At 41.8% G+C, this 24420-nt stretch overlaps 1 protein-coding gene across 1 annotated transcript; it reads left to right on the top strand.

Annotated features, from left to right (window-relative positions):
- Positions 1-2757: 2757 nt before the first annotated feature.
- On the top strand, positions 2758-22736 carry Snrnp48 (small nuclear ribonucleoprotein U11/U12 subunit 48). The gene is made up of 9 exons (XM_052156931.1): positions 2758-2951; positions 7404-7517; positions 7938-7998; positions 8883-8957; positions 14100-14288; positions 15098-15219; positions 16951-17039; positions 17498-17656; positions 22628-22736. The coding sequence occupies exons 1-9, from the start codon at positions 2796-2798 to the stop codon at positions 22674-22676; spliced, it is 1014 nt and encodes a 337-aa protein (XP_052012891.1). The 5' UTR covers positions 2758-2795; the 3' UTR covers positions 22677-22736.
- Positions 22737-24420: the final 1684 nt, after the last annotated feature.

The following is a 24420-nucleotide window of genomic DNA, read 5'->3' as shown; positions in this document are numbered from 1 at the left end:
CCTACTGGGGCACCACCTTCCTTCACACCATCGAATAACATTTTCTCTAAACCTCTTTCTCTTTTTATGAACATAACAATGGTGCCAAAACCTGGGAAATAACAGGATCTGTGATCTAACACCTACCATTTCGCTATGAAAATAAGATAAAAAGCAAAGACAGCACGAGAGGAGTGAGTGTGAATACGGCTCTAGGACTCAACTCTGTGTTTTCACTGCTGCCATGTTTTCTCCATAATAATCATTTCTTATCGGTTAGTGAATAAAGCTACTCTTTTTTTTTCCCCTTTAAATTAAAAAGTGGAAACTGTGCCATTGGCCTTTGGGAATGATTGGCAGCCAACAATTCCCGTTCTATTTCTTCCACTGGTGGTAAGTGACATGGGAAGGGAAGCACAGATCTGATACGGAGGCATGCAAGTATAAAAGAGATTCAGTTCTGCAGATCAAATCAATATGGGGAGATTAAACGCCGAGTCTTACAAGGGGTAAGATACACTTGGGTATAAAGCAAAGCACTTAACACTATAATAACTGAGCTGTGTCAAAGACACCGGGAAGGAAGAAAATGTCATCCACTGGCCAAATTCAGACTCATTTGGGTAGTAACAGGAATTATAATGATAATGAAATAATAATGCTCAATTTTAAAACCTAAATTAATTCCCCCCTTCTCTTCTGCCCTGCCCAATTCTATGGTAAAATAAGTAGCAGGATGGAGATATGAACAGGACACTATACTATGGTAGTGTCAACTGGCAAGCTGACAAAATCTAAGATCCCCTGAGATGGGCCTCTGAGCATGTCTGCGAAGATAGTGTTTTTTTTCATGTAATTTCTATTATGAACATGTAGCTTGTGTCTTTATTAGCAATGACCTTCCTTTAGATAAGCTTGCCCTGACCATCCATAAGGTCTCTACTGCTGATGCACTTGTTATTAAATTGGTTACTTGACACAATCACATGGGGAGTTCCAGGATGGCTCATAAATCTGCTTTTGATAATTTAATTATCAAAATTGTTTATATTTGGTTTTTATTGAATCGAGCTAATCTTTCTCTTTTAGAAAATGACTGTATAACTAACTGCTACTCCGGCAATAGGCATACGTGTGGTACACAGACACATATGCAGCAAAATACATTTCAAAATGCACTTTTGCATTAAAAAATATTCAAAACAGCCATGTATGAATACTACCTGAAAGTTACCTGAAAGTTTGTAATGCTTTACAAACTGTTAAACTGCCAAACATTTAGTGTCAGTGAATACTGTGTGGCCAGCGACTGCCTAGTGACTTTGAATACTGTCACTGGAGGCCAGCTCTGGCCTTTTCAGGATGTCCACTCCCAGAGCGAGAAACCAAATGTAACTCAGGCAGGAATTTGGTTTCTCAAATACCCCAGCGCAGTGGCTGTGCCTTTCCTTAATGTGATTGCTCAAGGAACATGGGACAGATTCCATAGAGCAATAGTGCTTATAAGCACACACAGTTCCCCAGCTCCAGTGGCGACTACAGCGGGCTGCTGTTCTGAAGGCTCGGGCGCCCAGCTTCTCCTCCCTCCCCCAGCTTCAGTTTCTGAGGTTCATGGAGCCAGAACTGCTTCCGTTGTGGATTCAATAAAGAACTGCAGGCAGCTCTTTGAAGTTTGGCTAGTGACTCCCATTTCTTCAGGCTAAGAACTTAAAAAGTTCTTCCCCCGCTCTAAAACCATCCAACTGTGAAGAATGCCTGATTCCTGGAGGATGAAGGAAAGCTTGTCAAAAGCTAATTTAATTATGAAGTGGTGGTAGCAGTGGCCAGGAGAACTGATAAATCCAGAATGAAGAATACACTACAAGACAACCGGCCTAAGTCCTTCACAAACCCAATAACTCAATTTTAAAAGAAGGAGAGCGACCAGGCTAGTGGTACAAGGCTTTAATCTCAGTGCTAAGGAGGCAGAAGCAGGCACATCTCTGTCCTGGTCTCCAAAGTGAGTTCCAGGCCAGAGAGTCAGGACTAGATAGTGAGGCTGTCTTAAGGAGGGAAGAGAGTAACTGGAGGGAGAGGGAGAAGTGAGGAGGCTGTTCTTTCTTTCTTTCTTTCTTTCTTTCTTTCTTTCTTTCTTTCTTTCTTTCTTTCTTTCTCCTTTTCTTTTTTAAAGATTTATTTATTTTATGTCTATGAGTACACTATAGCTGTCTTCAGACACACCGGAAAAGGGCATCAGATCCCATTATAAATGGCTGTGAAGCACTTTGTGTTTGCTGGGAATTGAACGCAGAACACCTCTGGAAGAGCAGTCAGTGCTCTTAACCAGCCCTGTTCTAAATTATGAGATAATAACTATAGTCAAGTGGTTAAAACATAGTAAATTGCCTTAAGAAGAATTTGAACAGCTGATTCATGAATTTTCTGTTTGATCACGCCTTTATTGTAGGAAAATGTTCTGAGGATGTGCATACTAACATTTGGGATAAAGAATCTAAAAGCCATGAAGGCAAAACGCTAAGAGCTGGAGAAAGGCTACACTGACACTTTTTGTGTTGTTCTTTAAACTTTCCTGCCGATATAAATAATTTCTCCTAAAAACGTCGAAGGAGCGGAGGAATGGACACAAGTTCTAACCAGCTGTGCAAATTTAGCCTGGTCGGAAGAGCGAGGAAAGCACCTTTCAAAACTACCGCTTCCGCCCCGCCCGTCGGCTCTTCCCTGTAGGCTGGCGCAATCCCGAGGCCCCGCCCACAGCTCCCAGAAGTCCGTGCGCTCCCAGCAGTTCGGCCACTTCCTGCCTGAGGTGAGCTGCTATCATGGATGCCGAGCCTCCTCCTCTGGAAGAGCGGCGTCGGCTGCAGGAGGAGCTGAGCGAGTTCGTGGAGAGCTGCTGCCGGACGCTGGAGGAGGTGACGGCGTCCCTGGGATGGAGCCTGGATCAGCTGGACCCCGGGGACGAGGGGGAGGCCGAGGTGAGGGGCGAGGTTGCCCGGCCTTTCCTGGGCAGCTGGCTTCTCGCTGTCGGAAAGGCGCCGGTGGAGCCGAGGTCTCTCCATCCCGGTGCGGTGCAGGGGAGGGCAGGGCAGGGCTCGTCGGGTGCATGTCCCGGGGGTGCTGCTGCTGGGTTTGGCGATTTACTTCGTCGTGTCATAAGGATTCTGCATTGCGTTAGATTCAGTGTTCACTTTTCTCCACCTTATACCCGGACGCTTCCCACTCAGACACTATGGATTCTGGGACGATTAGAGGATGCCCTTAAGGAATGGTAGCTAGCAGCTGACCCTTAAGTGTGTTCGAGTGAATTATCCCGACTTTTGTTTTAATAGGCGCAGGATAAAGGGAATTTGCGTCGCGTGGTGATTTCTTATACCCTCTTCATTTACTATGATGCAATAACAAGGTTTCAGTAATACGTCGATGGAAATATTTAAGATAGATGCAATTTACGTATAAGCTAATCACTATTATATTAAAAGTGAAGTGGAAATGGGAAGGGAAAAAAACCTTCCATTGTACCTTTACAAGTGTATTTGAAGTTGTGAATTAACCATGGCTTAAAGCCTAGTAATGGCGCTGTAAAATGGAGTTGGGGAACAACTGAGAAAATTTGAGGATGTATTAGATAATTTTATCTAATTTCCAGGCCGTTGAGCAGGGAAGGCCTTCCTTTATCTTCGAGATACTACTGAGCATCATGATATTAACACTTAATGCCTTATATACGACACTACGTTATTTCATTTAAAATTCATAACTTAAGGAGGTTAGTATGATTGGTAGCATTTTGCAAATGAAGAAACAAAAACATAAAGGTGAGATTGGCCACTGGGATTTGTAGATCCTCTGGCTTCTGAGTTTTTGGGTACTTAATTGCTATGTAAAACTCCATTTAAAATCCCAGATTAGATAGTAAACTGTGAAGTGCATAATTATGTGATACTAGAGTAACTGGCTTAAAAATTCTGGTAAATGACATTGATAGTTTCGAGGGTAGATGCAGTCCAGATAATTAATCAATTTCCATGTTTCTGCAGTACTGCTTAGAAGATAGCAGTGACAGTTTGTGTGCTTGTAGAGCTTGTCATGGTAACAGTGCGGGGCTAAAGAAGTGGCAGCTTTTACTGTGTGGCAAAGTCTATATTGGGTGGAGTTGACATTTTGTAGTGCTGGTTATTATAGACTATGATGGGCCAGTAAAAGCATCTAGAAAAGTATATTCTTAGAATCTGCGTGGGTGCTGGAGAGATGGCTCAGTGGTTACGATCACTGGTTGCTCTTCCAGAGGTCCTGAGTTCAGTCCCAGGAACCACATGATGGCTCACAACCATATGGGATTTGATGCCCTCTTCTGGTGTGCAGGTGTACATGAAGAACACTTCTATACATAAAATACCTAATTAAGTCTCTAAAAATCTGTATGGATGTGTATGGGGTATGACCTGGGTTATAGGTCCTCAGCTTTTACCATGTTCAGGATCTCTTGTCGTCTTGCTATTGCACACATGATTCTAGCTGGCACACGAGCTTCTGGCTATTGTCCCTTCTATCTACTATCTCACAGTGGGAACACTGAAATTGCAGATGCGTATTAACCATGCCCATCTTTTGCATGGGTTCTAAGGATTTGAACTCTGGTCCTTATGCTTCCTCTACTGAGACATCTCTCCAGCCTTGACCAAAATAACAACAACAATTGAGTAGAATTAGCTAGGTCAGACACAGAGAAAGCACTTGGAAGTCCAGGCTTAGATGATAAGATTAGAGAGCCTCAAGTACTTAAGGATGGTTAGAACATTAGGAGGAGAGTTACTTCTAGACCAGTCTGTGTTCCATGATAAAAATGGGAAGTGCAGTGATAGGAGGTAGGGGCTATACAGGTTATAAGGAGCCTTATAAAGGTCCTTGTCAGTGATATTAGAGAATCTTGTTTTCTGTTTGTCTTTTTATGAAAAATCAGTGGCATCTGGGGAGGCGTAGACAAACTCTAAGTCAGGGAATGTCTAAGTCACATTTGTGCTTTAATAAAACACCCACAAATATTTAATGCTAAGTACCAGGCCTTACTTCAGATGGTTTCTGTGTATAAGCCCACATATTTATATTTATTTAATCTTCATGATATCATTGTGAGATAAGAGTCTATTGCTTTATTTTACAGATAAAGAAACTAACTCAAGGAAAAGTTAATTATGTTACCCGCTGTTTTATAGTTAGTAAATGGGAGAGCTGGGGTTTCAAAAATGGCTCCACTGCAGAGAATGTAGTAGAAAGCAACCATCCTGGAAGCAGAGGTGGGAGCAGTTAGAGAGCTGCTGTAATCCAGGGAAGGGACGGTGGGTGATATTCGGAGCTGCTGTAATCCAGGGAAGGGACTGTGACATTCGGAATTGGAAGTGACACTGGGGCGAGAGAGAACAAAAAGGATTTCATAAACATTTAGGAGTAAAAAAGTGCCAGGATTGGGTGGTTGCTTGGATGTGGGTGATTAGGAAAGAGGCAGTTCTTGCTTGAGCAGGTGGCACCTTTCACTGAAATGGGAGGAAGGCAAGTTTGAGTGCTAGGAGGCTTTTGCGTTGTTGTGATTAAAATAACCAACCAAAGCAAGGTAGGAAAGGAAGGTGTGATGATCAGTTTGACACAATGCAGAATCACCTGGGAAGGTCTGTGGGCGCCCTGGGGAGGGATTTATTCACTGGATTAATTAAGGTGGGAAGATTCACCCTGAAGGTAGGCAGCACTATGTCATGGTAAATTAAAAGGAAACGGCTGAAGGAACGCCAGCATTGCATGTGTTCCTTCTCGCTGCCTGCAGTTGTGGATGTAGTTGTGGATGTGAATAGCTACCTCAGGGTTCTCTGCAGGATGGACAGTAATCTGGAACGGTGAGCCAGATAAACTCTCCTCTAAGTTGTTTTTGCAGGGTGTTTTATCACAGCAACAGACACAAAATTAAGAAGGGTTACAGTTTAAGGTAAAGTCTATTATGACAGGGAAGTCAAAGCTACCTGAGCATGAAGCAGTTGTATCTGCATCCAAGAGGAGCAAGGAATCTTTGTGCTCAGTAGGAACCCGGCCTAGGTATAGTCCCACCTACAGTCTTCAACCTCAATTAACCTAATCAAGGTGATTGTGCACAGACCTGAGCCCAGAGTCCCACCTCCTAGGGGTTCTAGATTTTGTCAGTTTGACAGCTAAGATTAACCATCACATAGACCAGGAATATATTGAATTTATTTTTTGTTCATGTTGGACCTTCCTTTAGTATAAGGCACTTAATAATATAAAGATTAAAGAAAATTACTGTGTGTGTAAGATGTCAGGACAGTTGTGCGAAATCTGTTTCTTGATTCCTCTTTCTCTGTGTGGATTCCAGGAATTGAGCTTAGGCCCTCATCAGACATGCTTGGTGAGTGACTCACCCACTGAGCCACTGTGGTTCCTAGTGTAAGGTAAGAAACGGTCTGATGAGGTGGAGTCAGGACTGGAGCGCAGTGAGAGCGGAAGACGAATATTCCTAGGGAGCACAGTGTTGAGTGACAAGAGGTTAGTGATTAGAATTAGTGAAATACAGACTGCAGAAGAACAGACAGCTAGAAAGAATATGAAATATTTGTCAAGAGCTAGATGTAGTAAAGAATGGCTGTAATCCCAGCACTCTGGAGGATGAATTAGGATTGCCATCAATTCAAAGCTAGCCTGGGCTACATAGTAGGAGCCTGCTGAACAAACGAACAAGCAAACAAAACAGGCTGGCAAGGTGGCTCAGGTGATAAAAGTGCTTGCTTCAGAAGCATGAGAATTCTCTAGAACCAGTAAAAGCCAGGAACAGTGGTGAAAACATCTGCAACTTCAATACTGGGGAAGTGGGGGTTCTGCTGGCTAGCCTGGCCAGCCAGTCTAGCCAAGTATGTGAGCTTTTAGCTTAATAAAGTGACTGAGAAAGACACCCAGTGTTGATCTCTGGCTTCCACTGCTCATTTACACATGCACCCTACACACGTGTGCATATGATAACTGCAAAAGAGAGAGAGCAAAGATACAGGTTGGCAGCTTTGGACAGTAGATCATGACTAGGAACTCTAATGCAGCAAGCATGACGTGTTCTTTGGCATCACTGGCAGGAAGGCTGCTAGTGGCTAGTGCCAGTGAGGTACTGGTGGCAGACATGAGCAATGGCTGTTTATGAGGCTGTGGAGATAGTGAATGCTAAGCTCTGAAGGGCTGTAGAGAGGACAGAGGCTTTAGAAAGATGCCTTGAGAGAATTCCCTTCCTTCCTTCCTTCCTTCCTTCCTTCCTTCCTTCCTTCCTTCCTTCCTTCCTTCCTTCCTTAATACAAATACCCACATTGGATTGAGGCCCACAGAAGAGGAAGTACTAGGCTGTTGTTTAAATGCTATTTTCCCCCTTCTGTTAATTTTTACAGGATGAAATCGCCATATGCCCTTATGATTCCAATCACCGCATGCCTAAATCATCACTAACAAAGCACGTGGAATCTTGCAGATTGAGAAAACTGGGATATACCAAAGAGGAAGAGGTAGCATTTGTTTATTACATAATATAACGAAATTCATTCATTAGTAAGTCAGGAGAGTGTATTGTGAGCCCTTGTAGAGTAGATGGTACTGTGTCTAACATCACAAATTGTTACTTAATTTAAATAGTGGTATTATTTCTCTCAAATCTTTTTTTGGGGGGGGGTTGGTTTTTTGGGTTTTTTGGGTTTGGTGTCTTTTGAGTCAGGGTTTCTCTGTGTAGCCCTGGCTGTCCTGGAACTCACTCTGTAGACCAGGCTGGCCTCGAACTCAGAAATCTGCCTGCCTCTGCCTCCCAGAGTGCTGGGATTACAGGCGCGCACCACCACTGCCTGGCTATTTTTCTCAATTCTTAAAGCAGCCAGTTGTACAATCCTTAAGAATATTAATTGAAATTTGTTTTTGATTTTTTCACTGTCTAGGATGAAATGTACAATCCTACTTTTTTCTATGAAAATTTGAAGATTCCTTCAGTTACTTTGAGTAAGTATATTAGATTGTATGAAATTCGCCTAATTTTGTATTTTTCTTTTTAAATTAGCAAAGAAAAAAATGGATATTGTAGATATGCTTATGACCTTTAGTACTGTAAGGGATTAACTAGTACACAGTGAAGACACTTCATGTGGTGTAAAGATGGACTCAGTTCACGTTCACTGGGAGGGAAGATCCTGCAAAAGTTTGTATGGTGGGCCAGGCATGGTGGGAAGGCAGAGGCAGGTAGATGTCTGTGAGTTCAAGGCCATCTTGGTCCGTAGTGAATAGAACAGCCAGAGCTACAGTAACAGACTCCCATCTTACAGACACACACAAATTATACAGTGGAGTGCGTGCCTCCTCCTCGGTTATAACAAATTATACAGTGGAGTGCGCGCCTCCTTCTCGGTTATAACAGATATAACTGAGGATACGAGGGAGGGTGGGGCCACAATCCATACAGTGGACTGAAGATACCAGGGAAAGTGGACATGTGTGCCAGTCTGTGCAGTATACGGCTAAAGCCTTGATGGGCCTCAAGAAACGGCCTGATTCCACTGGGATGGTGTGGCCTTCTGGGGAGACATCGCCCTGCTGCCTGCCTGAGAGTCTTCATTAGTTTTTGTGGTCTTGGAGATTGAACCTAGACACTCTTTATCTGCTGAGCAAATATCCTCTCCCATACCTTAAAAAAAATATGTTGCATCTAATATATTTCAGGTGGTGTCTGGGCTCTAATTGATAGAAGTTATTAGTTTCTCCAATTTGTACCTGCTAATCCTGAATGCCTGGTTATATTTTTCTGAACTAATTGCAATCTGATCATATCTTGGGCTCTGAAAGAATTTTTATTGAAGTTGTAAGTAGTGATGTGGGTTTTTCTTTTTCAGATAAGGACTCACAGTTCCAGATAATTAAACAAGCTAGGAACACAGCTGGGAAAGATGGTGATTGTTATAGCCAAAGTAAGTATTGTAGCTGTAGCTAATTCCTGAATCAAAGTGCTTTCTCTCCTCTAATTACAAGTTCTGTGTGCCTCTCAGGCTCAGTCTCCCATTTAACACGAAAAAGCTTACATCGTTCCAACCTTACAGCCTTACCTTTAACATGAGATAGCTTACGGTGTCCCAACTTTGTCAGCTGTTTGCTACTCAGACACACTAGAGTTTCCTCACACACTCTCTCAGCCTGGGGTACTGTTTTGGCATTATCTGTTAGGTGTGGTTGCTTTGTTGGGTAAGTTTTGAAAAACATATTATTTAGTAAGTACACTGGATACTGGTGTCATGTTTTGTTCTGCCCAGGTGCAAGTACCTGACCCCGAGAGTTTGCTGAGAATATTGGAACAGTGCATAGCATGAAAAGATTACTTTTCACTCTCAGAATAACCCCTCCCAAGTTTGTATTTGTAATCTCTTTGAGACTTTGGAAGCCTCAGGAAAAGAAAAGAGGAACACAGTGGTTTCATGTGTAGTGTTAGAGCACTTGTGGATTTTCTCATGAAGTTTTGGAGCTCTTCAAAATGTTGCTGCCTTGAAATTTGCCAGAAACAAGGATTAAAAAAAATTAACTAAGGTTCTTAGAAAATTAAAAGACCAGCTTTACCTAAACAGAAGGAAGTTAATAGAGTTTAGACTTTTGAATTTGGGTGTGACATTTAGTCATACAAGTGGCTCCGCTTGCCCAGGTTGTCCTTCTGTCCTTCCTCACTCTTTCTGTGGTTATCATGTCAGGTTTCCTCTTGTTGAACTTGAGTCTTTCCCAGTACTGTTTTGAGCACCACTGTGCTACTCTCTGGACTTGGTTTCTCTTGAGTGGACGGTGGCTTTAGAAGGAAGATTGCTTTTCCCTTGACCTCTGTGTCTCAGGATGACTCCTACCAGGAGCCAGAAACACATTTTCCATTTGTTTGCTGTTGAGTCTGATGGTGGTAGCAGGTGAGCCATGATGCTATATGCAAGTCTGAGGACAACTTCAGGGAGTCGGGTCTCTCCTTCCACACTGTGGCCTCCAAGGCTTGAACTCCTGTGGTCAGGCCTGGTGGCAAGCATCTTACCCACTGAGCCATCTTGCCACCCTACGCATATTTCATGTGTTTTCTTTTAAAGTTCCCATTTTTGTGTCTGTTGGCTTCATCCCAGCTTTTAAATTTACAGATAATTGATCTGTGGTTACTTAAGTCTTTCATGATATCTATTGTTTCTGCTTATTGACCCTGTTAATAGGCCAGTGCAAATAATTTTTTTTTTAAGTGAAGTTTGTTTGTTTTGAGAGGCTTGGCTTTTAAGATACTGACTTGTTTAGATAGATTAATGAATTTGCTTTGCTTTGGAGTTGACAGACTACTTGGACCATCTAATCCAGTGTCTATATTTTACAGATAGGAAACAAACTGGCTGATAGGGCTAGTTTGAGTTGTTTGATGTAAAAGCCTTCAGTGTTCTTGTTACTTAGTAAGGTTCTCCCCTTCACAGTTCACCTTCCCTCTTTCTTTCCTGGAGACAGAGTCTGTAACTCAGGCTGCCTTAGTCTTTCCAATGATTCTGCCTCAGATAGAGTTCTAGGTGTGTGATAAACATTTAGTGTGTCCTTTTACTTTTGAAAACTTCTCTCCCCCCTTCCCCCAGCTCTTTTCCCCAGCAAACTGGTATTGTGTTGGGGAAGTGTTTCCACCTTCATACTAGATGAAGAAACTCAAAGGGAAGCGATTCACCTTTGTTAGGTAACAGGGCTGAATGCAGAATGAAGCTCTGACTTGTGGCCCAGGCTCCCAGTTGAGTTCTTCTACTCTGGGCTAGAAATGGTCTTCCTGTAGTGAAAGTCGTGTCCTGGGGTTCTGGGTGATGTCACCATGGGCAGTCACACTGTACATATGTGCCCACATCAGTACTGTTCACCCCTCGTTGTTGGTCACTCTAAAGGTAAGTGTGCTCCCAGTCCTGCAGTCAGAACGTGGGAAGTTTTGTTCTGTATCTGTAGGAGAACACTTATGAGAATACACATGGTAAGAGCTAAACTGGCGCTAGCTACATTAACTGGTAACCTGCTCTAAGAAAAAGCTAATGTGCACAGTGTTATTATGACTGTGTGAGTTTTCTATAAGTAAATGATTTAGAACATGTCAGCTGGTGTGATTTATAGAACTTGACAGTAAGATTTAGACATTGGGCCTAGTTCATCACAGGAGCTAGTTTGTTTGTGGTGCTGGGCTTAAGCTCAGGGCATCTAGGAATTACTTGGAATAGCTCTTTTCGGTGGAGTAGAGAACTTTGAAGTCTTCTTTCCTAAGATTTGATTTCTTTGAATAACTGTTTTAATGCATTCTGTTAATCTTTTAAGAACATATTTAAATCCCATGTAGAGTTCTGCATTTTTTGTATTAGAATTATCTTTGAGGTCTACTTATATCTTAGATATTTTCACGTTTGACTGAGGACTGCCCACTTACCGATTGATTTATGTGACCATGAAGCAGTGTGTTCCCATCTGACTGAGAGTGTCAGGGGCACTAAGAAGGTCCCTGCCCATGATCTCATTGACCTGTTGTGTCAGGTCAGACCTACACTCTGCCGACTTCACAGGAACTGAGCAGCCTAGTATATACTTGCTTTTGCAGCTACTCTGTCTAGTTTTATAACAAAGTTATTAATTTTTTTGTTTGTGTTTTGGATTTGGTTTTTTCGAGACAAGGTTTCTCTGTATAGCTCTGGCTCTCCTGGAACTCACTCTGTAGACCAGGCTGGCCTTGAACTCAGAAATCTGCCTGCCTCTGCCTCCCAGAGTGCTGGGATTACAGGCGTGCGCCACCACCACCCGGCTCAAAGTTATTAATTTTGATCATAAAAAATAATTGTATACTTAGTGGTTTATCTTTTTTCTCCAATATTAAAGCATTCTTGTTGCTGTAAATTTTATTCCACATATTTGAGATATGACCATGATTTGAAATCAGGGTCCTGGGCCCTGATTAGAGGGCCATCTGGGCAGTTATTTTTCTCCCATGGGCCTTGTTTTCGTTATCTAATGTTAGGAATTGTCTCTGTGTGTGGATGGATACCTATAATACGTGTGTTGTGGCTAAGTTTCCTTGTGATGGCAAGTGACTAATAAAGAAGAATGTACATTACAATAAATAAAGTTTGTTTTTGAAATGGTAAGAGCTCTGGGGGATAGGCAGAGGTGATGAGTGTGATAGTAAAGTCTGATACAGTGCTCTCAACTGTGTAATTTAAAATGATAAGGATGAATTACATTTCATTTATATTTTACCACAACTTAAAAAATGAGAAAAAAAAAAGGCACAGATTTACAGCAATTGCAGCACGTAAACCATATGGAAACTTGCACTTTGAAAACTTACTATAAATGAAGCTTGTTTAAGTGTGTTTATCCTTTTTTTAAAATCAGTTTGTTGCTTAACCTTTTCTGTACTTTTTCTTTTTCAGTAATTGGGGTGAGTATAAAGAGGATTAGGAACCTGAATGTACTCCTTATTTAAAGATATGCAGTATCCTTTTTGCAAATGATATCCTTTTAAAAGTACCACTCAAACTTCTGACTTTATCTCAATAACTGTCACTTTTAAAGTCTTGGTTTGGAATATTGGTTGAATTTTAAGAAATTTAAATATTAGTCTATTATTAAGAAATTTAAGATTAATTAATAAAAGAAAACTTTGAGCTTGATTATTAAACTGTTTTCTAAATTTTGTATTTTTCCTCTCAGATTTTTATAGCTGATAGTCAAAGGAATTAGGTTTATCAAAGCCAATCTTATGTTGTCTGATTGTGTTTAACACCCGGCTGCCTAAAGTCTTATGAGAGTGCCTCAGAATCAGGGTGACTGGCTGATTTCAGAGGGAGTCTGCCTTTCCCACTCATTTCCAGCCCTTTGAGCAGTAACACTGTCCAGGAGTCATTGTCTGCATCTGTGAAGCCACGGCCTTGGGACCGCTGGGCCTCCTTCGTTTGTGGATCAGTCATGACAGTGCTCTTATGTGCTTTCTTCTTTTGCGTCTTCCCTGAGCTGAGCTGCTAGTGAGGCCTGGGAGCTGCTGTTGGCATGGTGCTGCGGCCAGCTTTGACTCCTTTAGGACAGCCCAGCCGACGGTAGTATTCCTGTGATCGTTAGGAAGGCTTGTTTTAAATTGCTTTGTTTACAGTTACAGTCATTTTGTTTCTTTGAGAATATTTGAGTCTCAAAACAAATTTTCTTCTATGTTTTAATACATCATATCAAGGTATTGTATTTATTTATTGTTCGTTCATGAGCAGACGTTAGAATGATCTGTTACTTTTTCCACTTGATTTAGTTAAACCAGCATACCTCCTCTTTAGGAAACTATATCGAGTTTAAATTGTCTTCTCCTGGTTTTAGGAAGTTTAGAATTTCTGCTTCAAAAAAAAGAGTTCACCGTGTAGGCCAGCTTGTCTTCTGGTGTGTCGGCCTGGCTGGGATCTCCCCATGTCCTGAGAGCTAGGATTACCAGTGTGTGCTGCCATACGGCTTGATTTAACGTTGTCAATCCCCTGCTCTATAGTCATTGCACAGGTGCCATTAGCTTTGAGCATTGAACATCTACCTTAATGGTTCATAGGAGGTTTTCTTTTTGCATATTTTCCACAGTCCCTTCATTTGTTTTCAGGACTAAAAATGTGCAGTGACTATTAAAAATATTTTCAGCTTTTATGAGAAAAAGCATACACACAAAAATAATTCCTACTTTGGTAATAGAGGTTGTATTTAAGAAATTGTTATTATGTAGCGGCTTTCTTAGCCTGTTCTTATATACCTGTAGTCCTAGCTACTTAGGAAGTTGAGACCGGCAATCCCTTGAACCCAAGAGTCTGCACCGCCTGGCAGCCATGGCAACATGTTCGGCCTCATCCAAAGGGAAAACAGGTTTTTGTGGTTATTGCTGTCTGACTTCATGGAGTCTGTCTTAACCTTGTTGGACAGAATACCAGACACTGAAATGTCACCATTTACTGCGTACATCTTTGTATGTAAAAAGTAGTTTGGGTTACTGTTGTATTGTGATAGCACATATGTAAGAGTCAAGTCCACACGCTTCACCTGTCGTTTACGCTGGTCTTATTTTATCTTAGGAATGTATTCTTCAGCGCCTGTTGAAGTTCCTCTGAATCACAAACGATCAGTTTGTGACCTCACCCAAGCAGATCGCCTCGCCCTGTATGATTTTGTCATTGAGGAGACAAAGAAAAAGCGCTCTGGTCCTCAAGTCATTGAAAATGACAGTGACCTGTTTGTAGACTTGGCTGCTAAAGTCAATCAAGGTTTGGGATAAATGTCATCTTTTCTATTTCTTGCCACCCCATCTCATGCATGTCAGTAAAGTGATTTCATTTTTGTGCCACTTGAGGTGGTAAGGTGGTTGTGTATTACCTCATTGACATTAGTTATAAATCAATGATGTTACTTATGGAGTTTTACTCTTGACTTCTAGCATAATGCTTCATCTATAGGAATGTTACTTGTATTTATTCTATAGACTTGAATACCTCTGTTCATCTATTGGCTAGAAAAAAAAAGAGTGATATAAAATAGTCTGTACATACTGTAGACTATTTTAGGACTTTCGAATGTGTTATTTGAAGCATACTACTTTTTTTTTTTTTTTTAAGATTTATTTATAGGTGTCCTCAGACACACCAGAAGAGGATATCAGATCTCATTACAGATGGTCATAAGCCATCATGTGGTTGCAGGGAATTGAACTCAGGACCTCTGGAAGAACAGTCAGTGCTCTTAACCACTGAGCTGTCTCTAGCCTGCAGGATTATTCCTGTTAAGTTCTTAATTTCAAAGTAGAGCTAGAGAGATAGATCTGTAGTTAGTTCACAATGCTCTTGCAGAGGACCTAAGTTTGGCTCTCATTACCCACACTGGGTGACTCACAGCTACCTACTGATAACCCCAGCTCCAAGAGATCAGACGGCCTCTTCTGGACTCCCCAGACACCCTCACTCACATTGACAAACCCACAAACATACACATAATATGATTTTATACACACACACACACACACACAAATAAAAATAATTTAAACACTTTTAAGGGTATAATAATTTTATTATTTCATTAGATAATAGCCGAAAAAGTCCAAAATCTTACTTGGAAATCTTGGCAGAAGTGAGAGATTATAAAAGAAGGCGCCAGTCCTATAGAGCTAAGAATGTTCATATAACCAAAAAGTCATACACCGAGGTAAGCTTCACATACTTTTGTAGTACTTTTGTAGAAAATAAAAATTTCCCATAATTTTCTAAGTCTACTTTATGTCCCCGGGGGCTTTTCTGAAGTGTCCCAAGAATGCCACATCCTGTTTGTCCTTGCCAGGCAAAGGTGTTTCACTACTAACATAGTCTATGGAGGTTACAAAGTCTTTTGAAGATGCTTTGTGACAAGAGTGAATCTGGGCTTTTTACTGCCCTTGGCTTGAGAGGGTTGGGGGTTGGGGCATTGGGGAGTGGTTGACACTGGCTGTCTATGTAGCCCTCCCTGTCTCACTGTGTAGACCAGGCTGGCTTTGAACTCACAGAGATCTTCCTGCTTTTACTTCCTGAATTCTGGGATGGAAGGCTTGCACCACCACACTCTTGTTCCTTGACTTGAGTTTTGACTCTGGTTTTGGTCATTGGCCGTGCGACTTGCATAAGTTATTTGAGCCTTTTTATTTTGTTTTATTTAGATTTTATTATTTCTACTGTATGTGTATGTATGCGGGCCTGGGTATATGTTCATTATGTATGTTAGGTGCCCATAGAGGCCAGAAGAGGTTGTTGAATCTCACAGGTTAGGGATTTAAGCTCTCTTTGGGAGAACATCTGGGAAGTAACTGTAATAGTTCATACTCTGTCTTTCATTTTGGTCTAATTATTAGGTTTAAAAATCATGTGCACATATCTTCATTCAGAAGAGTTAGAAAACTAAGCACAGCAGGAAGAACTGTGCACATCTTTACTCGGATCACCCTTCATGGGTGCTGGGCCTTGGACTCACCATTTCTGCTCACCCTTTCCCTTTCTGTTCCTTCATGCTTTTTTAAATTCTTAAAAAGTTTGTTTGCATAGTGATGGGCTTCATTCTGGTGTTTTCATGTTCCACGCCCTTATACTTTGCTCTTACTCATGAACTCCCCTGTCATCTCCTATTGCCTTGGCCTCCTCTGTGGGTCCCCTCCCTCCCTCAGATTGTCCCTCCTCCTGCATTCCTGTCACATGTGTTCTATTACTCTACCTTTTAATCCTCATTCTCTTTTGCCCTTGGCAGTGTCTTTGTAGCCCGAGGAAGTCTTTAGGGCTGACATTTTAAGCAGAGCCACCCGCCAGCTGAATTTCCTCTCTGTACATCTTGTACTCTATTTTGTATTCGTACATATTTTTTTCCTTGAATTGTTCAAAAGTAAGTTCTATGTATCACAAATCGTTATCTCTAAAATAGTATGTATATATTTCCAAAGAATAAAGCTGTTTTCTTCATAGCATATTTCCAACTTCAAAGTTAATGTTGAAATAATACTGCTGTCCACCATTTATTTATTTATCGGTGTGGCAAGTGCCTTTTTTATTGTTCTTAAATACATGCATCTCATAGTTCATTATGTCATAACCCTTCCTTAGTAAATTTTTGAGTGATGACAAGCAGTGATTTTCCTAAATAGATTTTATTTTTAATTACATGTATATGTGTGGGTGGGGGCACATGAGTGCAGGTGCCAGAAGGAGGCCAGAAGACATTAGGTGCATACATCTTACATTCTAGATGACTGTGAACCACCCAACATGAATGCTGGAAACCAAACTCAGTCCAATTGAAGAGCAGTAGATGCTCTTAAACCACTAAGCCATCTCTCCAGCTCCTATGTTTCTGGTTTTATGATCTTAAGTTTTAGAACACCTTTTGGATCTGACATTTGCTTTTTACTTCTTTTCCAAGGTAATTCGGGATGTGATAAAGGTGCACATGGAAGAGCTCAGTAACCATTGGCAAGAAGAACAAGGAAGGGCAGAAGATGGTGCTGAAAAGTACGTCATTGTCTTTACTAAAGAAATGTTGCTTATTCCATTTTATATTTATGTCAAACCGAGGGCCATGCCTGTTGGTAGTGTGCCTCTCGCCTCTGGTGTGCAGTAATTGTGGACACGCGTCACTGTGTGGCTTAAAGCGTCTGTTTAAGGCATTGCTTGCATATACTATTAAACCACAGCACTTCCAAGACTCTTGGTAAATACTGTGATTCATTGGTGCTTGTTTATTGTCAGTGCTCAGAACTGCTGTATTCAGAGTCGCAATGATGCCAGTCTTAGGGAGGATCGACCGTATTAGGGAACTCGTTATTGAGTAAGATATTATAGGGGTTGGTTGCTTGACTGCTACCTTTGTGGAATATAAGATTATGCCACCGATATGATATGGTGGATGGTCTGTGTGCTGTAGAGACCATTGGTGAGAGGAACTGATGGGTATTCCTTCTGTACTGCAGGAATGAAGCAAGGCGGTCAGCTTCGGTAGATTCACGACAATCTGGTGGAAGTTATTTGGATGTTGAAAGTTCACGGCATAGAAGGGCTCGGAGTAGGAGCCCACACAAACGAAAAAGAAATAAAGATAAAAGTTCTGAGTCGAGAAGAAGGAAAGAGAGGTGAGTGTCTACCCTTGAGTTATCCAGCACTGTTGACTTCATTGTAGAATGCAGAAGAATAAATTATTGGAGTAAGTTAAGGAAGGGGGGAATTAATGGGCTGCTCCATATTCACCATGCTTCAGCTCCCAGACTCCCCATGTAGGGATGTGTTCCTAGTCTGTGTGCATGACAAAACACTGCGCCCCTACCCTTCCTCTGTGATACTGGAAATTGAACCTCGAGGCTCATGCATGTAGGCAACTGAGCTCTACTACTGAGCTGTAACTTTAGCTCTTTTCTCTCTTTTTTTTTTCATTATTCACTTCGCATCCTGATGACAGCACCCCCGATTGGTCCCCACTCATGCAGCTTCTCTCCCACCCCCCCCAACACCCCCCCACCCCCCCAACACCCCCCCCACCCCCCCACCCTCCCCCCACCCCCCCGGGCACATCAGGTCACTGAAGGATTAGTTGCATCCTTGTCCACTGAGGCAGCCCAGTTAGGGGAATGGGATCTGTAGGTGGGCAACAGCGTCAGGGACAATCCTTCCTCCAGTTGTTTGGGACCTGAAGCTGCATGGTCTGCTACATATGTTCCGGGGGGTGGGGGGGGGGGACCTAGGCCTAACCCAGGCTTGCTCTTTGGTTGGTGGTTCAGGCTTTGGGAGCCCCCAAGGGCCCAGGTTAGTTGCCTCTGTTGGTCTTCTTGTGGCATATCTATCCCATTCGCGTCCCTCAATCCTTCCCCCAACTCTTCCACAAAATTCCCCAAGCTTTGTCTAATGTTTGGCTGTGGGTCTCTGCATCTGTTTCTGTGTGGAGCCTCTCAAAGGACAGTTATGCTAGGCTCCTGTCTGAAAGCATAATGGAGTATCATTAGTAATGAAAATGGTTTGCTTGGCTCTTGCGCATGGAATGGGTCTCAAGTTGGGCCAGTCATTGGCTGGCCATTCCCTTAGTTTCTGCTCCATCTTTGTCCCTGCACATCTTGTAGGCAAGACACATTTTACGTTCAAGGTTTTGTGGGTGGGTTGGTATCCTTATATCTGCACTGGGAGTCCTGCCTGGCTACAGGAGATGGCCACTCCAGGCCCCATATCCTCCACTGCTTTGAGCCTCAGCTAGAGTCACCCCTATAGATTCCCTGGGGCCTCTCCTCGTCCCGGGTCTCTGGAATGTCCTAGGGATACAGCCCCCAACTCCCCTGCTGATTTGTGTTCTCTCCCCTACTCTGCACACACCTGAACTTTCTCTTTTTTTGATGTTTGAGTCAGTACTTTACCCGTTTGGCCTTGAACTCACTATAGAACCCAGGAAGGGCTTGAAATTGACCCTCTTGCCTGCCAAGTAGCCTGGACTATAGTGATCTGCACCACCAGGTGACCAGCTTGGTGCCTCCCACATTTCTTAAAAAATTCCCAAAGTCCGACATGTGAAAGTAATGTGTGGGTAAGGCAGTAAGTTTTAGTGTTTGTTTAGACCCATCTTCTGTTGATATCGCCTTCTCACGTCTCTCTTTATGCTTACTCTTCTGTTGAGTGGTTAGATCAGAGACATCCCAGATTTACCTTTGCTAGTATAGTTTGATAACTAGGAGATATGAATTAGTGGTAAATAATAAATGTAAACCAGCTGCGGTCTAATCTTGTATGCCAGCTACTTCCTGAGCACCCCGGGGTGTCACATGCACCAGGGTTCTAACTAAGCTGTCTTTGGTCTGACCTTTTCCAGTATTTCTGTCCTGGTTAGTGAATGACCCTCCCAAATCTACCTAAGCCAGAGATCAGGTGGTCACTCACTCACTGCTTATATCTGGTCAGGTCCAAATGCCTGTTCATTCTGCTGTCTGCCTTCCTTCTGTTCCTTTATACATCTCTGAACTTAACTGCTGTGAAACCAGTTCTACTCCTCTGCCCAAGTGAATTCTCTTAAAGTCAGCAGCAGCAAAATTTTCATTCCTTTGAAAGGGTCTGCGCACCCAGGGTCAGTGTCTGTTTGTTTCTTGTGCTTTTTATGACCTGTGGGAGAAGAGTCTGAGCAACGAAGCCTGATTTGATTCTCGTCCACATCTTTGCTATTTTGCATTGTGTCCTGCTACCTAATTTTTATTTTTAGTTACTTTTTAGTGATTGCTTGGTGAAGTCTTATCTTTATTTGAGCAAAAAGGATGGCCTTATCTAGCGCACTACTGTTGCCTGCACTCAGTAGTTCTTCCCACTAGAGAGACTCAGCTGCTAGAAGGCAGGGCCCTACTTAGATATTTTGTTGTTTGTTTGTTTGTTTTTGAGGCATGGTTTCACGGGGTATTTCTAACTGTCCTGGAACTGACTGCATAGACCAAGCTGGCCTCAAGCTCACAAGAGATCTGCCTGCCTCTGCCTCCCAAATGCTGGGGTTAAAGATGTACACCACCCCTCTGGCTCTTCCTTAGTGTTATGTGGGCAGTGCTGTCAAATTCTAGCCTCTCACATGATCTTTCTCCCCAGAGTCACTGGTAAAGAAGAATTAATGAAATGTTTTTTAAAAAAATATTTATGGGGGGCTGGAGAGATGGCTCAGCAGTTAAGAGCACTGACTGCTCTTCTGAAGGTCCTGAGTTCAAATCCCAACAACCACATGGTGGCTCACAAACATCCGTAATGAGATCTGATACCCTCTTCTGGTATGTCTGAAGACAGCTACAGTGTTCTTGCATATAACAAGAAATAAATCTTAAAAAAAATCTTAAATAAATTTTTAAAAAAGTTATGTATATGTGTGTGTGCCTGTGTGAGTTTACGTGCACCCTGTGTGTGCAGGTGCCTGTGGAGGCCAGACGAAGGCACTGGGTACTCTAGAACCAAGGCTACAGGCACTGTGATCTGTGTGCATGGCGGAACTGAACCATAGGCCTCAGCAACAGCCATGAACCCTCGAGCTATCTCTCTGGCCGTGGTAAAGCTCTGCGTTGGACTGAGAGTTTTGCTCATCTTACTGTCATTCATTCTGTAGCTCTAAAGCCAGCCGTGCTTTAGTTCTCTTAGGAAGGTGAAATGTCTGCCTCATCACCCCTTCCGACTTCCACAATAGAACTCTTCCCCACCTGGCAGTCACTGGACTTGGGCTCTTTTCAAAGTCGAGATCTCTATTCTGTCCCTGTCTGGCTGGTTTCTGCACTCAATCCTGAGATAGAGTGAGTTACACAAAGTTGATACAGCAGCCAGAATAGGAAAACCAGACACTTTAGCATTTTTCCTTGCCTATAATATTCCATTTGACATGAGTCCTCTGGTCATCTCGCATGAACATATAGTGAGTTAATTTTAAAGCAGACCTCCAAAATATAAATCTATTTTGCTTACCTTTTTTTCTTTCTTTTACTTTAGAGATATCATTTCTCCTCTCTTTCCTCCCTCCAGACTCCCATATGCCCCACCCTGCTCTTTCAAATTCATGGCCACTCTTTCCATTAATTGTTAACATGCATATATGTATGAGCATATATGTATTCCTAAATATAGCCTGCTCAGTCTGTATGGTACTTATTTATATATATTTATATATAGCCTGCTCAGTCTGTATGGTACTTATTTATATATATATTTATATATAGCCTGCTTGTCTGTATGGTACTTATATATATTTTGAGAGCTGACTGCCTGATAGCTCTTTGCTTGGAATACCATTTCTCCTGCTCTCAGAATTCCATAGTTGTTTGTAGTTGTTTGTAGTTCTTTTCTAGGGTGGAGGCCTCATAGGCTTTCCCAGTCCACTTTGCATGTCTGTTGTCCTTGCTCAGGTCCCGCTTGGGGTGTAGCGTCTGAAATTACTAGGAGACACAGTCTCTTCCTGATCTGGCTCTTCTGCAGTGTTCCCTTAGGTATGGGTGTGTTTTGTAAAAGTATCCATTGGTACTGGGCTCCACAACCTTACATTTCTATTAGTTGTGTTCTCTAATGGTCCCTATCTGTTGTAAGACAAGTTTGCTACATAATGGACGAGGATTACATTTAACTGTGAATATAAGGACGAATGTTTTGAGTGTATTTAGGGATTCTGCTAGGTTAGTACAGTGGTAGTTGAAGGTTCTCTTCCCAGATCCATGACTTCACTAGCCTTGGGTTGGTGGCTTCCCTCTTGTTGAGCAGGTCTTAAGTCCAATTTGAGAGCTTTTGGTTACAGACAAGGTTTGTGTGCCACTGCTGCACCCTTAGGGCTGCTGTGTCATGCTGGCTGTGGAACCCTTGGCTGCCTCCCTCCTTTGGAAGCTTGCTTGGTGTCTTCTGGTACCATGAGAGTGGTCCTCAGGGCCCTGTTTGTGATGGGCATGGTGTCTTCAGCAACAGAGGTCCTTCTACCTCCAGAGGTGACCAAGGACCGTAGCAGTCTGCTGTAATGGGAGTTTCTTGGACAGCCCTCATGAGCAGCTCAGGAAGGCTTTTCATGCCTGGTGGTGGGGTTTTGTTAAGTGGTCTTTGGCTCTTGGAGGGAGCATTGTCAGCCATATGAAAAAATTGATATAACCCATGATCTATTTTTAAACAGATGTATATGTTATGGGTTTTTTTAAAGGTAAATAGTAGTATGACTGGCTATGGCTTTATTGTTATTTTACTCTCCTACTTCCTTATTCTATGATTATCTCCCTTCTGCTCTCTAATTAGAGCCGCCACCATCCCCTTTTGCTTACCTGTATTTTAATCTTGATTTTAATTTGATAATTGACGTGCCCTTTTTACTCTTAAAGCATTGTTTAGCTGGAAGTGGTGATACATGCTTTTAATCCCAGCACTCAGAAGGCAGAGTCAGGTGGGTTTCTGAGTTCAAGGCCAACCTGGTCTACAGAGTGAGTTCTAGGCTAGCTGTGCCTAAATAGGGAGACGCTGTGTCCAGAAAGAAAAAGCATTGTCCATTTCTAAATGCTTGTTTTAACTTACTTTGGTTTATGTCTGATAAAAATGCATTTCTGTTGTTAAATGTCTCATCATTTTATGTCTCTTTATTCCAGGGATGGAGAAAGACATCACAGTCATAAAAGAAGAAAACAAAAAATATAAACAGAATGTAAATGCATTAATTGTGCTTATGGAATAAATATGCTGATATTTTAATTACAATCTTTGCATAGGAGAAAATGTCATGATCGTGTAATGCTTATTATTTTAATAAATGCTTCAAACCATGAGTCAAAATTGGACCCTACACACTTACATTTTCTGTATATTTTAATAGTCTTCATACTATTTGTTTCATTCTTTTGGTCATGTATATATCAGTTTTCTTTTTCAGAAATCAGTACTTGAGATAGGTAAATTATACATGAAAACATTCTCACTGTAAAAAGTTAAAGGTGAGGCTAGATTCCATCCTGGCGGTGACTACTCTTTGTCACTGCACTGGAGGGTTGTGTGTGATGGGGAAAAGCAAGCTAAGTGGCTTTCTGAATGGGGACTCTAGATCCCCATTCAGAAGTCCTGGCTACTTAAGTAGACTACATGTAGGTATTTATAGATTAAATTACTATATTGGCATTCAAATGAAAACGTGATCTGTGTTCACATGGTTAGATTTTTAAACTGTAATGCTAAAGGGGAATTATGAGTGGTAGGTATATTTAAGTTACCATTAGATTTAAGTGCAAAAAGCCCCCCCCTTTTTTTTACAGATATATATGTATATGATTATATTTTCAAAGGTTCATTAGAATCCATTCCAAATTCCTAATTATATGTGGGAAAGGATGTTTTGGGGTAGATAATTGGATAGGGGGTTGGTCAAAGGAAACTTAGGTTCTGAAAGTAATATATATATATATATATATATATATATATATATATTATACCCCAATTCATGTTTTATTTGATAATTAAAAATTGCTAGTATTTTGTATGTTGTTTGGAGTACTATGTGCTTAAAGTATACTAATTTTAAGTACATTTCACCGGATTCGCCTGGTGTATCTCCATACAACCACCACAGGGTGTAGAGTATTCTCTGGCTCCAGGTGGTTTGTACCACCCCCATCATTTCTCTACCCCTAACCTAGGGCAGCCAAAGCTTCGATTCCTATAGCCCCTGACAGTGGGATGCCCCAGTATGAGCTCTGCCTGCCTTCACACAGGGGTGTTCTGTGTTTAGTTTTGTCTTTGAGCCCAGGTTGGTTTTGAATTTGGTTCTTATGTCAGCCTTCCAAGTGCTGGGATTATAGGCATGTGCCACAATGCTTGGTGACTCCAGTTTTTTTGTATTGATCCCATGGTATGTTGGTAGTACATTCTTTTTTGTTGATGGATACTACATTCTGTTTTATCTAGAACATCCAGTTGAGTCCAGTGCATTGCATTCCCACTTAAATTAGCAGTAGCTTGGTCATTTGAAACCCAGTTAAAGATTTCATTTCCAAAGAGAAACAGAATCTTGTTTGTTTGTATGTTTGTTTTTGGAGAGGAAAGTTCATTTCATCTTAATATCTTACAGTACATTATGAATGAAAGGACAGGAAATCAAACATGAACTTGGAGGCAGGCACTGAAGAAGAGGTCATGAAGGAATAGAATTCCTATCTTGTGCAGACTGATTTCTCATCCCAGCTGTTCAGGGATGGCACTTGCAATAGTAAATCATCAGTCAAGAAAATATTGATGGAGACATTTTCTCAACTGAAGTTTCCTTTTTCAGTTTGACTCCTGTTCGACTATATTTGATAAAAAAACAACGAAAGGAAGAACAAAAGGAGGAAAGAAAGATTTTCTCAAAGAACCCGCTTCTGGTTTTGTTGACTCATTCTATAGTTCTTTTTGT

Source organism: Apodemus sylvaticus, chromosome 14 (assembly GCF_947179515.1).
Source record: "Apodemus sylvaticus chromosome 14, mApoSyl1.1, whole genome shotgun sequence".
Taxonomy (NCBI): Eukaryota; Metazoa; Chordata; class Mammalia; order Rodentia; family Muridae; genus Apodemus; species Apodemus sylvaticus.
The sequence above is the reverse complement of the archived record's forward strand: the minus strand, read 5'-3'. Positions and strand labels throughout refer to the sequence as shown.